General features: G+C 40.2%; 1 protein-coding gene across 8 annotated transcripts in view; it reads left to right on the top strand.

Moving 5' to 3' along the window:
* Positions 1-16,622, top strand: part of TTLL5 (tubulin tyrosine ligase like 5) — a 140,805-nt gene that overhangs the window by 48,757 nt on the left and 75,426 nt on the right. For all 8 annotated transcript variants that reach the window (XR_012633888.1, XR_012633889.1, XR_012633890.1 and 5 more), the window contains 8 exons: positions 485-770; positions 4,826-4,946; positions 6,576-6,722; positions 9,001-9,101; positions 12,615-12,748; positions 13,362-13,472; positions 13,830-14,240; positions 15,642-15,832. Coding sequence is in view for 5 of the 8 variants with exons in the window: in XM_074909988.1 (XP_074766089.1) it covers positions 485-770; positions 4,826-4,946; positions 6,576-6,722; positions 9,001-9,101; positions 12,615-12,748; positions 13,362-13,472; positions 13,830-14,240; positions 15,642-15,832 (1,502 nt within the window). In the remaining 3 variants the exon portion in view is untranslated. The remainder of the gene's footprint in view (positions 1-484; positions 771-4,825; positions 4,947-6,575; positions 6,723-9,000; positions 9,102-12,614; positions 12,749-13,361; positions 13,473-13,829; positions 14,241-15,641; positions 15,833-16,622) is intronic.

Below are 16,622 nucleotides of genomic sequence, written 5' to 3' on the forward strand. Positions count from 1 at the left end.
GACTGTACGTTACAATTTTTGGTGCTATGTATGTGATTTCATGCTAGGTATGTGATCTTTATTGGCACATGTGGAAGTTTAGATTTTGTAGCTTTGATTTTTCTGACACACAAAAATATAAAAAATGAGTATCTATGTCAAGTATGAGAATGTATATATGTCAGTATATATGTAAGAATCAGGATAAAATGTAGGAAAATGCCTTCTCTTTTTTTTTTTTTTTTTTTGGTAAAGTTAAGACAAGAATCTTGGTCTGTCTTCTCTGATATTGGGAAAATGGGCTTCTCCACTATTTGATACACAAGCAGAAAGACAGAAGGAATAATAAAGGGCTGCCATACTTAAAATGCTGTTCTCAAATGGTGGTGTTCTGTCCTTCTAGCAGAAAAGAGTTTAAAGGTAAACCAAAGTGTATAAATAGGTGGACAGGCTTCCCTACTTCTTTTTTTCTTAACCAGCATCAGTGATTTCTCCTCTACTACAGGGACATCAGAACCAACAAAGCTGTCCCTCAAGTCAGACACAGAAAATGAGGAAGAAGCAGAGGTGGATGAAGATGAAGAGCTAGATAGAACTGTTGGCTGTCTTTCGGATACCCGGGTGAAAAACAAGCCAAAACTCTCTAACTTGGTGAAAACTACTTGTAAGGAGAGGTTGCCAAAAAAACTTGACAAGAAAACTGGAGATGGAGGAGAGCTGTTTCTTCAAAAAACAGACTCAGAATCTCAGTTTAACTTGCTTCAGATTCTTCAAAAGCATGGAAACTTAAGGTGAGAGATCTCTGCATATTGTTGACATATTGGTTAAAATATGGAGGATGTACACTTAGTGCCACATTATGAATGAGTGTGAGGAGGTAAGAGGACCCTAGAGAAAGAGACCTGGATTTTTGTCTTACTGTGGGTTGCCTTAACAACTAATTGGCACAGAGGGGAGATAGTTTGCCTAAATGCCTGACCTGTTGGATCAGTATAAAGCATAAGCCATAGTTTCCTTTCTTTAATCTGGTGATGTAAGCTGTTCTTTGGTCAACTTGGGCTTCTAAAATGCCTCTCTGTCTTAATGCGGGATGCCTGCTATTGAATTCTAAAGTCTGTTTTTTCCTTGTGGGTATAAACATATGTTAAACTATCCAAGAAAGGTTGGGTAGGAATACCTCGGTGCTGCATCTCCATAAAATTAGTTTTCTTATTTCTGTGCTTTTATTTTTGATGATAGAATTTTTACCTCTAATAATAACGTCTGCTTAGACTCATCACTTCCTGAGAGCAGGATAGGAGATCATTTGAGAGTGACAAGTTACTGAAACATCTCATTGCCTGCTGATGAGTGTACAGTGTGGAGCAGAGTATGCTCTGATGCATGGCTCTATTGCTTGAAAAAAAATGAGAGGTGCTGGTGGAGATGCTATAGAATAACAACAACCAGGGTCCTACTAAATGTTCAGAAGCATGATCCTCCCCTTAAATGTGAGTAGTAAAACTGTCTGTCTGTAGATGGACAGGAGGGGCAAAAAGAAAGACTGATCACTTATGTCTGTGTAGGAATATTTTATATCCTTTAGATAAGCAGCATTATGTTTTCTGTGAAAATTGTCCAAAGGTAGAGAAAATAATCGTTGCTTGTTGTTGCTTTTTTAGTTTAGTTTCTGAGAGAATTTGGGTATTGTTCTTACGTCTTCTTGTGGCAAGGACATTTGCTGTTGTGACAGAGAAGATTATGAAACCTGTTTTGAGGATGACCATAGCAATACTGTCATCTACCTATATATAGAACTGACTCCTGCCAAGAATGTAAGCTCTGTCTGGTGTTCCTGGCAGAATCTTGCTCAGCACCCAGCACTGTTGGGATTCCCCACAGAAGTGTGTAAGGCTTGTAGTGACTTCATGTTCCAGGATTGTGCTGGGCTTAGCCCCATCTGATGATCTGTCATTGATGAAGACTTTGCTTGTGGGGTCAACAGGCAGAGGAGCTGAAGTAATGAAATTTTCATCCAAAAGAAATCAGGCCTGTTCCAGTAAGTTTTTGTAAGTGCTAGGACTTCTCTCTCTCCTTAAGTTGGCTAGAGAAATTGCCTCATCGGCCTTCCACTTTGGGTGTTACTGATGAAGAGGTGATAATCAAATGAAACATGTTCCCCCAACTGTGCCATTCCTAGGGAAGTAAAAAGAAGAGGAATTTACTTGTTCCTGCATTTAAGTCCTGAGGTTCAATATTCCACACACTGGGGCAGAGGCAGTGTTATACAAAGACCTTCTTCATTCAGTTTCCCATTTTGTAATAACAGAAGTATCGGATGCAGGCAAAAAACTGTATTACTGTGCTGATGTGGATAATGGGGGGGTCCTTACTTCCTACCAGCACAAATCTTGAGTTTCTGGTCACAAGATGTTTGAGTTACACCTAAAACAAACCTGACAGCCCTAGAGAGCCCTTGGGGGGGGGAATTTTCTGATATATGGTGGCCTGATGTATAGAGTATTAGTTCTTAGTCAGGGTTCAGAGTGTTCTCCAGATGTTCTACACATGTGGGAAGAGAAGATAGGTGTAGTGACTAGCAGCATACAGAGCTCAGAGGTGTTACAAGGCCTGCTGTACGTTCTGGAGTTCATTGGAAGACAGGAATTGTAACCAGGTATTTTACCGCATTTTAGTTACTGCAGTACTGGTCCAGCTATCCACAGAGGATGTTAGTTTGAGAGTCTTTTGAACTCATCATTTGCTTAGTCCCTCCTTGGGCCTGGCCTGGTCTTCCAGAAGCATCAAAAGTTAAAGATTAAGCAGATGCATGGATACTTCTAATGTGGTTTATTTTAACTTCAATTCTTACCTAAATTGATGGGTTGATCTCTGTAAGTGCTACTATGTTGTATGATTTCTATGTAACACTAACAAAGTGTTATGAAATTTACAGACATGTAAGACAGGAAGACTAAACTTCTGGACTGAGTTTTAAATGAAATTTCAGGACTCATGTACATGCGGTTATGAGGACCATATAAGTATCTGAGAATATTTCTAGGAAGCAGAGAACTAGTAGAGAAGAAATGGTGAGGTTCCTCAAGAATCAGTCTGAGGCTGATTTTAATAATCAATTCAAGAATGACGCAAAATGTAGAAGCGTGTTAATGAAATTGGCTGATGGAAAAGATTTGGTAATTATTACCATGAAAGAAAACTAGTGGAATAAATATGAGAACTGGATGACCTTGAGGATAGGAATAGTATAACTAGGATGAAATTCAGTAGCACAAAGTGCAGGGGCGTACTTTTAAGAACTAGTAATTTACATCAGGAATTCTATCAGCTGGATGTTCATCAACTGGAATTTAATTATAAGGAAAAATATCTTGCCTGCTTGTTGATCACAGGAGGTTTGCAAAGCTCTAGCTCATGCATGCATGAAAACACCAAATGTGGTCTAGGGTTTATCATTTGAGATACTTCCGAGACTTCATGCTGAATAATGTATACAGTTGCTGTTACTCATGTTCATGAAAGGTAAATCTTGACTGGAACAGGTGGAGATGAGCTGCTAGTCATGTCACCAGTGTGGGTGCTTTATTAGAAGACCCTGAAAGATGTAGATAGTTCGCACTAATAAAATGAAAACTACGAAAGGATTTAATTGCTGTTAATAAATACATTCAAGGTAGAGACCCATCAGGGATGAAATTACTTAAGATACAGGACAATGCTGGAAAAAGAAAAAGCAAATATACAGTGCTCATGAATGAAGCTAGGCTGGCTAGTAAAAGAAGGTTCCTAATTATTAGAACAGTAAGTTCTGAAATAATATTCCATGAAAGTAATGGGTTGAAAACTCTAGTTTGTTTTAAGATCAAACTTAATAATTTTATAGGAAAGATTAGGATATTACTTGTGATAGAAGGGGGTTCTGTCACTGACACTAAAGTCCATATGCTTTGACATCCTTATGAAAAAGAAAGGAGAAATAATGCTTGGCAATTCAAGGGGCAGCTTGTAATGACTATGGGGAAAACTATGAGGAAGAGTAGAGACTGGGACAGCAGAATGTCGGAGGAGAGGGTTTAGGCCAAGATGACAATGAAGAGAATTAGGCAAAGCTTTCAGCAATTTCTTTCAACACAGATGCATATGCTAAACTGACTACCATTGTGAGGGAATGAGAAGTGATGTGTCCCTCCCAGTCTTACCCCAGTCTTCTCCTCAATTCATACTCACAGCTTCTCAACATGTTCAGCCAGCTGCACATCAGATTTTGCTGATGTTCTTTCGTTTTTCAGTGGTGCCTTGCTCAATGAAATTTGGCTTGTCTCCTTAGGCCAGCAGGGGAAGAGCTCACTTTCACAGATTTAATACTTTCATTTCCAATGGGAATTGCAGGGCCTTTGTTATAACTCTGGCACCAGTACCAAGCCCTTTATTTTATGGTCTGTTGTTGTGGTGTTCAAAATGCTTGTGAAGACAGAGACCCAAGAGAGCTTTGAATTTGGTTTTAAAATACACAGTTTTGCTAATGTTCATGTTACTGGCTTTTGGAGGAGAGTAGCTAAGGCTGTGAAAAGGTAAGGAGGGCATTGCATTTTTAGATATTAACTTAGAATTTAGAGAGTGTTTGCTGTCTTTTGTATCTCCTGCAATATTTACCCCGCCTTGGTGAACTGAAGGTCTCCTTGAAAATACTGGTAAGGTGAAGGGGTCCTCCTTACCTTGAGCTTCAGCATTTGTGCACCTAGGAGGTCCCTGATGACTGTACTTTGGTCCATAAGTTGTGCCTGACTGCTGTAACTCTTCCCATTACTACTCTTAAGAGAGCTGACTGATTCTTTTTGGTCCACAGCAAAGTGCAAGCTCGCATGGCTTTCTCTGCCTATCTACAGCACGTTCAGTTGCGATTGATGAAGGAGGCTGGTGACCAGATCCAGAATCCTGCCTGGGCTGCCAAAGAGGATGAGCAAATGGTAAGAAGCTTTGTACTGACCATACTGAGAAGCCAAGCTGAAATCTGCCTTAAGAGTTTTGAGGTCACTTCCCATCCTTGGAAGAACTGAAGTCCAAGTGAGGTTATAGTTGTCTATCTTTGTACCTCTGCCAGTGCAGAAAAGGTAGGACTGCTGACTGACATCTGAGCAGCGACAGAGTAGACAGCTCTTAATGACTAGAGTGTGGTTGACATTCAAGCTGCTCAGATCTTTCACTGATTCTCCTTCACTGATCTCTGAGCTTATGTGCTTTTGAATTCTTCTAAGATTCTTTAAGATTACTTTGTAGTATCCGGTTTCTGCTGTGTTAAACAAAGCATACTCTACTCAAATAGAACAGGTACCCAATTAAGCTTTTTCTCTGTTTTGCCCTTTGTAGGCATCTGTGCTTGGGAATCTTCTTTGCATTCTAGATAGAGGAAAAAAAAAGTAAAGCCACTGAGGAGAGAAAGTCACTTTCTAGCATAAGTGTTGTGTTTTGTTTTTTTTTAAAAACCATGATGAATTTTTCTGGGCAGTATTTGAAGGCCCTATATTTGATGTATATACATTTTAAAGAGTGCAGCAAGCCCAGATCCCTTCACAAACCTTCCTGAGAGTTTTGTACAGTAGGCTTTTGAGCTTTTTGCAAATCCAAATCTATTCTTGCTGAATGCATGTTACAGGGAAACAGCCAGTGCAGTTCAGAGATAAAATTGTGTGTCAAGAATAATCAGTCGACTCAGTGGAAAATGTTACCCCTGCTCTTTCCAAGTGGAAATTAAAACTGGCTTTTTGAGAGTCACTTTGTCTGCTGTACTGTGAAAAGCAATGTTTAAAATAACAGATCAAACCAGCCTGGAGTAATGGCAGTGAGAGGCGAGCTGTGAAATCCAATAGTTTGGCTGTGAGGCTGCTCATTTATGCATTAGCAGAGCTCCTAACCAAAAGCAAATCCAGAGGGGAGACAGAAAGGGTTCAAAACACCCACAGGATGCATCTTGCCGTATGATCTGCCTTGCCATATGTTTCCCCCACCAGAGGTCAGACAGACATGGTGGGGAACTGGAGTTACATGGTTGTAGATGTAGTCGTGTGTTGCTCTGGAGAGGCTGTGGCAATAGTATACATACATGAAAAGTGATGAAATGGGAGTACATCACTGTGGTAGAGATATCTGACCAAGATTTCCTTCCCTGTGATAGCACTGAGTGGATTTTATGTCAGTATGTGTTATCACAGCCTTCCTTAACACACCCCAAGTTGTTTTTTGGAAATGTTCTCCTAAGGTATTGGACTTTACAGGTTATTCTGTGTTGTTGCTGTTTTTTGCTGCTTGTTTTTTTTGTTTACGTGCCAAGCTTTTCAGACAAACAGTCCTCAAGTGTCCCTGTTTCTGACCCACCTCAGACAAGGCACAGCACTGTTCTTCTCCCCCCCGGCCCTTGGTTTTGTAGGGTTATATCAAAAATGCACATTGCAGAATGCTTTTGCCTGCCAGTTATCAGCTCATTTTCTCAGGACAGTGTGTTTAATTTTTGCTGGTCATTAGCTGCTGTAGTACCTCTGTTCTTTTCTCCCCACATCTTGCAGCTGATCCATTGTTAACTCCATCTCTCTTGCTTGCAGGAGCTTGTGGTACGCTTTCTGAAGCGAGCTGCCAGCAATCTTCAGCAGTCCTTGAGGATGCTGCTTCCCAGCCGTCGTTTAGGATTAAATGATCGTCGTCGGATCCTGGCTCACCAGCTGGGCGAGTTCATAATCTGTTATAATAAGGTGAATAATTCTTTCTTGATTCTTCTTTTGGTAGCTCTTCAGGTTTCTTTTCTTCTAAAGTATCTTCTGGTGGCTGCTATCATAGTCAAGACAGCAGGCTGGTTTAAAGGCTCTGTTCTGTAATTCACATGGTTTGTTTGCCGTTGCACATCCAGTGATGGTAGTTTATCTATGCAAATTGTAAGATAGACAACAGTATTACTACATTATTTACACAGTCTGGTAATCATGGGCATAGAAGTAAAAGCAGTGTTGAAATGAAGTGGAATATAACTGACAGTTTGCTTTTTGTTTGGCTTGTCTTCAATTCTAGTTCTTTGTAATGCCTCTTTCCATTTCTCCCTATTTTTATGATGCTTTTTTAGAGGTAATTTTTTTTATGCAGAACATCTGAAATACATATTTTACCATTTGTTTAGTATACTGAGGGACTGCTGCCTATCTGTAGTATGGGACTCTGCATGTCAGTGACAAGGAGAAGCAGGTCCCAATTTAAATAATTTTCACCTTTTTAGTTGTAGAAGATGCTGCTCCTAGCATAGTGGTTTCTTGCTAATCCTTGTTTTGCAATAACAGCTTCCCCTTTCCTTTGCCCCCTAGCATTTCTTCAGTGTTAGACAAAGGTAGTTTAAATTTTGCTTTCAGAGGCTGCTATGCACACAGGCCTCCAAGCTCCTACTTGTTAGCAGAGGATGTTCACTTGCATTACCTTGTCAAAACTGACATCTGGTAACTTGATCTGTCAAAGCAAGGTTGGTATTGAACCAAATCTGTTCCAGAGAGTGCCTTGTATGTCTAATGCTCACTGAATTCCTGTGTTAGGAGTAACCACAAAACACTCGGGTGGCTCAGTGGTGAGTCAAGAACGCAACTGCTTTGGATATAATTTCCACTCAAATTGTATTCAAGCATCAGGATTTTCTGCTAACTCTTGAGTGAATTCACAAAATAAACCTGTGTAACTGGCAATAAAGCAGTGCATAAACATATTTTCTCAGTTAAAAAAAGTGAGAACAGATCACATAGGGTTTTAGGATGTACACATTCAAGCCATTGAGAGGCTCTTAGGCTCTGAGGATTTTTGATATCTGAATCCAACGTACAGATTTCTTTCATTGACTTGCAACTTCACATTTAGTAGGGGACTCCTACTAGCTATTATGTATCTTCTATAATGATACAGAAGAAAAAATACTACTTCGAGCAAACTAAGTAGAACAGATCACTTATTGTCCAAACTTCTACTTCAATAGTGAATGGTAGGGACTTGCCCCAGAGTGGATTTTTCTTCACCCTCTTGAATTATCTTTCAAAAGATGTATGCGACCTTTTTGTCCTAGGAATGCTCAGAGTACCCATAGGAAGCAATTGAAGTGGAGGTCAAGTCTGGTCAGATAAAGCTTGTATGCCGGTATTGGTATTTCAGACAGGCCTGTAGGGTTTTCTTTATTAACAAAAACGTTTGTATCAGTACAACCTCTTGTGTCAACAAGTTCTACTGGTATAAAATAGAAGTATCATTTATATCTGAGAGCTCGTTCCCATTCTTACACAAAAAGGCTTACCATTTTTTATTCCAGTATATTTCAGTGCATAAATCCATATTTGCCACAGACTATACTGTTTTACTTTCTTTGCTTTTGCTGGAGCAGTGTATTTTTGGTATGTAGATAAGCCCTGGGCAATTTGCTACATGACAAGAGAAATTAACTCAAGAGGAGGACTCCTAGTTTACAGTAGGAAATGTGGATGCCTTCAGCAGACCTCCTTGGTTGAGTTTTTTTAACATAATTTTCTATTTTTGTCTTCCTTTCTTCCTGAATATCTCTGTTTGGGACAGATGCTCAAATAAAATCTATTTTGAGGAACTCTGCATTTGTGAGAGAAACAGCAGAAGTACAAAGGGGACCTAATATCTGTTATGAATGTTTGGGGTTTTTTGCCTTCCATACTTCCTTATGTCTCAGCAAAGAGTATATTTGAAAGAGCAGCACATATTTGTGAATACTTGACATCTTCTCAGCAAATCAATTCTACTAAGTTATGTCAGATGGAGGAACAGGGAGTTTAGTGTACACTTGGCATGCTGTCTCTGGGGCTCTCTCTATTTATCCCCTGTGTTGCACATAGTGAAATACTTACAGTTTGGCACTTTGGAGTTGATGTTCTTTTTTATTAGATCCCATGGAATTGTTTTTTGTCTACTCAGAGCTGTAGCTATGCCATGGAACATAAAGTAACTACATAGAGACATTTACTGATAACTGCTTATTAACAGGAAACGGAGGAGATGGTTCAGAAGAGATCAAAAAAGAAACAGGAAGAGGACGAAGAGGGAGTGAATCCTGAAGGTTTTCAGAACTTTATTACTAGAGCAAGGTAGGAATGGATTTTATTCCCTTTGATAAAGGGTATCCCAACCCAGAAGGTGATGGGATTGTTCTAAAGATGATCTAATTGATCTAAAGGCCTCTAGATACCTTTGTTGACTGTAGCTTCTGCTCTTGCTGGGGGACAGAGAACTTGTCTTTTCTCTTCTCTCTCTTCCAGCAACCAAACACTTGTAGCATCAGCATCTGGTGCATAGTGAAGGCATACAATAATAGATGTTTTGACTGTTAAGTAGACTCCCAAAGGACAGCAGTGGTTGCCCTGGTCTGTGTAAATTTCAAACTCATGCTGGTGAGTTAATGGTCTCCTTTTCTGTGATGCTGGAGCAAATGTGGCAATACTTTGGAAGAAGAATGAAACTAGAGCTGCTTCTCGGATGGCCTTGAGCTGCTGTGGTTGAACAGTAGTTGTGGCTCTGGCTCTCAAGTTTCTGGTCTCAGAAACAAATCTCATGCTTGCTGCCTCTCTTCAGGAACTCTCCAGGTTCTTTCTGAGATGAGGAAGGAAGGGAGTTAGACTACCTGTCTTCATCCTAGCCTCTTATTTGGCTTGCTAAGTCAGTTCAGTGCAAGCAGTTATTTTCACAGTGGAAAAGCAACATTTGCTAAATGTGCATGCATTGAACTTTATCTGCCTTAAAGTTACAAGAGTCTGGTAGGAAACATTTTGAAAATAGGTAAATACTCTTTAAGGCCTGTAGCACTGTATGAAAACCAATGGTATAGCTATCTGACTATGGAGAGGTCTGAAGTTATTCAGTGAACCGGAATTATGTCCTCGAAGTCGCTTATTCTTGAGCACAAAAACCAATTCCTTTTGACTCCTTTATTTGACCCATATATGACATGCCTGTATGGGCAAGGACTCCTGTCAATTTCTGGACAGGTAGAGTTCACCTGCCTTTTTAATGCTCTTCTATCTTCTCTGGGAAGCTTGACAGTCACTGCTTCTTTTTCATTATCAATTATGGAACTGTTTTTCTTTTTTCTGTTTGGATAGCACTCTTAGTAACTGATTTAGAAGTGGGTGATAGCTGGGGCCCCTTAACTAAGTTCAGGAGGTTTCACAGTCTCTGATGCTACATTCTCATGAAAACAATGAATTGTGTTTGCTAATATAATTGATGGAGTCATTGCTGCAAAAGATTTACAGGCTCCAAGGAAAATCTCACTGCTTTTCAGAGTTCTGTGAAAGAATATGTGTGACTACCATATACCACAGCATCTACTCCTGTCAACGGAAATGCAGATTACATGGGCCCATATGGCATGTTTTTGGTTCTCTGACATGTCTGGCCACTAAAATGACTCTTCCCTCCTAGGGCAGGTCATTTTGCTTTTTGCCAGAAATGCTGAGAGAAAGCTGTTTGGGGCACAACCACATACTCTTCTTAACCATGTGTTGTGGTTTAATCCCAGCTGGTAACCTAAGTACCACACAGCTGCTCATTCACTCTGCCCTGGTGGGATGGGGGAGAGAATTGGAAGAGTAAAAGTGAGAAAACTTGTGGGTTAAGATAAAGGCAGTTTAAGCTGCACACACAAGCAAAGCAAAACAAGGAATTCATTCACTACTTCCCATCGGCAGGCAGGTGCTCAGCCATCTCCAGGAAAGCAGGGCTCCATCATGTGTAACGGTTACTTGGAAAGACAAACACCATCACACCAAACGTCCCTCACTTCCTCCTCCTTCCCCCAGCTTTATACGCTGAGCACGACATCACGTGGTCTGGGATATCCCTTTGGGCAGTTGGGGTCAGCTGTCCCGGCTGTGTCCCCTCCCAGCTTCCTGTGCACCCCCAGCCTCCTCGCCGGTGGAGTGGTGGGAGAAGCAGAAAAGGCCTTGGCTCCGTGTAAGCACTGCTCAGCAGTAGCTAAAACATCCCTGTATTATCAACACTATTTCCAGCACAAATCCAAAATATAGCCCAGTACGAGCTACTATGAAGAAAATTAATTCTACCCTGGCTAAAACCATCGTACCATGTTATTGGCTACCATGCCATCATGGCTTGATGCACAGTCTAGGTTGGGGCTGGCGATTTTTGCTGGATCATCTTCCTGAACGATAAAGAACAACAAAAGCCAGTTTGCCAATGATCAGACAATTTCTAGCAATGATATTTCTGCTTCTCATGAAGTATCAGGTGTGTTTGAAAACTCTGATATCTGACGCTACTTTGCACTGTGCTTGAAGCTTAAATCCGTGAGCTAGTAGTCATTTGTAGCCAAGCAAAGGGGATAGATTTCCACTTTGAGTGTTTGTTCTGAAGTACAGTGAATGCAACACAGGAGAAAATAGGTAATAAGTGTTGCCACTTAATAATTGGGATTGTCTCATTGACTCTCTAACTTTGGTATCACATGGATGGCATTGTGTTTAGTTATACATGTGCTACAACCATTGCTTCTAAAGATTCTCAGTGCAATGTAGAAGTATATACTTAAGCTGGTAAATTCACTTAAAAGTGTAAAATACCTTTCCACCACTAACTTTTCATTCATACATTTCCTCTTCACCTCTGTTCTCACTGGCTTGGGAGAAAAGGTGAACTTTGCAGCATGCCCTGAAGGTCCAAACTCTAGTTTTAGACATTGCTTTTACCAAAGCTCAGGCTAGCTAAGACCAGTACAAGTGTAATATGCAGAGGACATATTGAAGGATTATAATTGCTGCTATATAAATTTATATTCCTGTGTTATGTTTTCTTGTAGTGTTACTGGCACTGTATTTCTTGCTTTTGGTGTTTGCTCTGCCATATATCCACTTTCTAATGCTGAAGCAACACTATAAAGCAAAAGGAAAGCATCTATATGCATATCAAAACAATTAGAATTAGAGCTTGTGCAAGCGCTAATATGAATGGCCAAGTAACTGATACTGGTTTGGGACCAATAGACACTTGGGACATTGGGACAGTTAAACTCTCTTGTAAAGAAAACAAGAAATGTATGCAAGTTTTGTGAGGCTCACAAAAATATTGAGTGTTCTGTTTGTCCTGCCGTTTTGGCTAATTAACAAGCTTTTCCCTCCTCTTCCCTCTTTTCCCCCTACTGCTGAATTGAAACTACTAATGATGACTATGAAACAGAGGCTGATCTGAGTTCTCATGAACAAGACAGTTGCTTGTTCTAGAGAGCATCTGGGGAAGATTCACAAATTTAGCTGTGAACTGAATCTCTGTTGTTAAGCTGATCTCCCCAGAAATGTGTCTAGAGTTTCCACTTGCTCTTTATTTACCCTGGGAAGGCTCCTGAATGCCTTGGATTTTCTACCTCATAGGAAAATGCCATTTCAGTGGGAATCTCAGGTTTAAACAAGGCATGTTCCTTTCCTTCTGCTTTTACCCTGCAGAACTGAGAAAATCATTAGCTTGTCTGGCCTCACCTTTTTTTCTACTCCCCTCTTCAGTCTCTTTATCATTTCTTGTCTTTGATTGTTACATGAATACAGAAAAGCTTAGAATCCTCACTTATGTCCATTCTTCTCTTTTTATTGTAGTGAAAGTGACCTGGAGGAAGTGCTGACATTTTACACGCACAAAAACAAGTCAGCAAGTGTCTTCCTAGGAACAAACTCCACAAGTGCAAAACCCAGTGACACCAGTAACCAGTCAGAGAAACAGCCTCAAGGAGGTAAGTTTTGCAGACAGTTCTGAGATGATGTTGCCCAAACCAGTTTAATTTCAGTCTGTCAGTCTGTGGAAAGAGAACAACCCCTCCAGAACATTACTGAGGTTTCTGGAGGTTGCAAATTTTTTTTTTTTTTTTTTTTTTTTCAACTGACTCATGTGTGAAGACTAAGACTAGAGTAACTGCACTCCTTATCTTCTTTGCCTGAAGTGAAATGGAATGTATCTGGAGTGGCATTTATAAGGAATTAGATGACTGAAATGAGAATGTGCAAACTGAAGGCACTGAGATTTGTAATGAATAGAGAATCCTGAAAGCAATGTAAGGGATTAGGAAATCAAGGCCTGTTAAATTATGCTGCCTACAGTTGGCATACCTATTGGAGGGCAGAGTCTGGATATTTGAGCCTAATTAGGTGTTCAGTGGAAGCCAGCCATACATATCCAGTAGTCTATGCTACTGCACATGACAGCACAATTGTGATCAATAGAGTTGCATGCTCTACAGTAAATATTAGCAAGAAAGTCCAAGTAACAAGGTTTAAATTCTGCAGTTCTGTTTTAATGATATTACAGTTTGCATTGTTCTACTTCCTAACTCCTTGATTTTGTTATAGAACGTCCTGAGGTGGTGAAAAAAGTAAAAGGTGATCAGCCCAAAAGTTCAGTTGCAGATCTGCCTGCAGAAGGAGCATTAAAAGGCTATAAACCCAAAGAAGTTTCAACCTGTAAGTGAACTGGCTTAAATCATTATCAAGAAAAAAATAGTGAATGCGTATACCAAGGAATTCAAATGCCCAATTTTGGCGAAGATTCTGCAGGTTTTTCTTTTTAAACCCAAGAGAAGATACTGTAGATTGAGCATTATGAAAGAGTTAGCTGATCTTCTGTGGGGGAAGATCTAGAGATGGCAAGATTTGAAAGAGGTTATTCATCATGTAGAGCCTCTTCTTGTCTTTGCTGGTAGATGAGGTCATTCTGGCTTCAGGGTGTCTTGAGTAGAAGTATCTTTGGTGTATTGGTATTACCCAACGGACCTGAAAAGCAGCTTTTTCTCATGAAGTGTGCTCATTATCTTTGTGTAGTTCCAGAAGGACCCACCTTCTCCTTAAATGCTGAAGTGAAATTACCTCAGTGCGGCCTTCCTAGTGCTTCTTCCTCTGTTTCTGGTGCCACATTCCAGAGAAGTACCAGTTCCTGGATACCGTCTCAGCCTGCAGCCTCTGAAAATTCACAGGTGCCTGGTCACCATTCATTGCTGGCTCCTCCAGTTGGTCCCAGACTGGTTCAGTCCCCATCCCCACTACCCTCCTCGCAGAGCACAGCTCCTGACGGCTCTTCTGTCTTCACAAGCCCAGTGCCCCATGAGGCTTCTAGCCTTGCAGGGTTACATCGTTGTCGTTCTGGTAGCTACACCATTGGCCCATTCTCATCTTTTCAGAGGGCTGCTCAGATCTACAGCCAAAGATTGTCCCGACCATCCTCTGCAAAAGTAGGTGAGTGTTTTGGGATGCATAGTTGGGTAGAGAGATAGTGTAATCTCTGTTCTGGGGTAGGTAGAAATTTTACGTTTCCAGAATTATGAGTCTTGTTAAATGGTGCTAAATTTCTCACAGAAAGGTGGAGTGCGGGAAACAGCCCTTGTTTGCTAAAGGTGGCCTTTTATTGAGCGGGTGAACAGTGAATCATAGAATCATTTAGGTTGAAAAAGACCCTTAAGATCATTGAGTCCAACTGTTAACCTGTAACTGCCAAGTCCACCACTAAACCATCACCTTAAGCGCCATGTCTAAACATCTTTTAAATACCTGCAGGGATGGTGATTCAATCACTTTCCTGGGCAGCCTGTTCCAATGTTTGACAACCCTTTTTGTGAAGACATTTTTCCTAATATCCAGTCTAAACCTCCCCTGGTGCAATTTGATGCCATTTCCTCTTGTCCTATCACTTGTTACCTGGGAGACTGGCATCTACCTCACTATAATCTTTCATGTAATTGTAGAAAGTGATAAGGTCTCCCCTCAGCCTTGAACTTTGTATATTTTCACTTGATTGTATTACTGATCTTGTTTATCTTTAGTGATTTTAATGTAGTTTTGGCTAGCAGAATTCCTGTCTCAGTCTGTGTGCTGTTCTTAGTTCTGTGTTTCTCTGTCATACAGTGAAATCCTTTAACAAAACCTCATAATTGTTGAATACTTAAAGCTGTGTCAAGACCTCCAAAAACAAAAGATCTGAGTGAATCATTACTGTATTTCATTCACTGGGACCTTTCAGCACTGCCACATCCAAGAGTATGTTAAGAACAAGATCTAGAGACGTCTCATTTACCATGCTGGGGTAGAACATAGTTGAGCAATGCAACTTTAGAGTGCAAGGAATCTGAAGGGTAGAAGAAACTAGGAATTTATGGATGCAGATTGTAATCTATTAGGAAAGTTTTGGGAACTACACACAGACCAAAGCTGTGGTCTTGATTTTTTTTTTTTTTTAATGATGGTATACATTTGCTTTAGGTTGTATGTCAGGGTCAGCACATGTTCACTAGGGTTTCTTATATATATTGACAATATTTCTAGCATTAAAATAAATCTGACTGACCAACTGATTAGCTTATTTAAAGGGATCCATTTGTTTTTAAGGAAAAACATTACAGATTTAATTTAAATAACAGCCAATGTTCTCTGAAATTGTGTGCCATAGGATACTTTATGATAAAGGGATGCAAGGTTTGGAATTGACAAAAGCTTATATAGGTAATACCCATGCAGAACAGAAGGCTGTATTCTCCCTACATTCTGTAGAAAGTATCATACCTGCTTTTCACCTCTGTGATCAACAGGCTGAGAGAGTCTGACATACCACTCACTAAGGATATCCAAATGTTTGTTTGGCAGGTTTGTGCCATCATAGTCCAAGTGGGCAGCGTGTGGGCTCAGCCAGAATGCACAAAGATGCAGAAGATACTTCTTACCCAGGCAAACATTATAGCCCCAATATGGTAGCAGCAGAACTGCAGCAGCTGACAGAAAAGCAAGCAGCCTGTCAATATTCCCCACCCAGCCACATCAGTCTCCTTACACAGCAGGTATGTGAGCGGTAAAGCTTAGAGTCGTGTGACAACAGAAGAGTGTCACAGGCTTCTGTGTCAGCACTGGGCTGGGATGAGACATGGTGGAAGGAGTAAATCTTATGAAAATCGATGGAAGTGTTTACAGCAACCAGAATTTTGATTTTCTGTGAGATGACAAGAATGTTGCTAAGGTCCTTTTATAGAAGAAAGCGAGACGGGGCAGATGATTGGAAAATATGTTGTAAAAACTACATCCATTCTTAGTCTTATTAAATAATAAAACCAAGTCTTCTCAGGTTTGTGCTTCTATGTGATTTGCTTCCTCATTTTGTCATCACAGTGCTAGGAATAGAAGTCTGCAGAATGGGTTCTGATGTAAATTTGGTATTCCAGTAACATTGTAAAGACATAATGAAGTTCTTACTAGCATAGGATATGATAATCCTTTTGCTAAACATGGTATATGTGAAGTTTACATTGGCTTCCGGTAGATTTCCACTTAGTTTCATATTTCTTTTTGAGTTGTTAGGTCCTAAATGGCTACACTCATAGTAATTTTTTTCTTTATAATATGCTATAGTTGTGTTCATCAGAGGTGTTCAAGTTGGATACTTCTCAGTTAATTAAGCTAGCAGCTGGCAGTTCTCCAATAGGCACTTTGCTGCTTCTTTACTTCCTAGGGACAAACATTTTAAATATCTTTGCTCCGATACTTCGATTTTGGAAGTATTTTTTTAACAGTGATTTTTTGCTATGTTTTCTGAGGCTTGTTTAATAGTTGTAATAGCTGCTGCTATTTGCTTCT

This window comes from Athene noctua, chromosome 6 (assembly GCF_965140245.1).
Source record: "Athene noctua chromosome 6, bAthNoc1.hap1.1, whole genome shotgun sequence".
Lineage (NCBI taxonomy): Eukaryota > Metazoa > Chordata > Aves > Strigiformes > Strigidae > Athene > Athene noctua.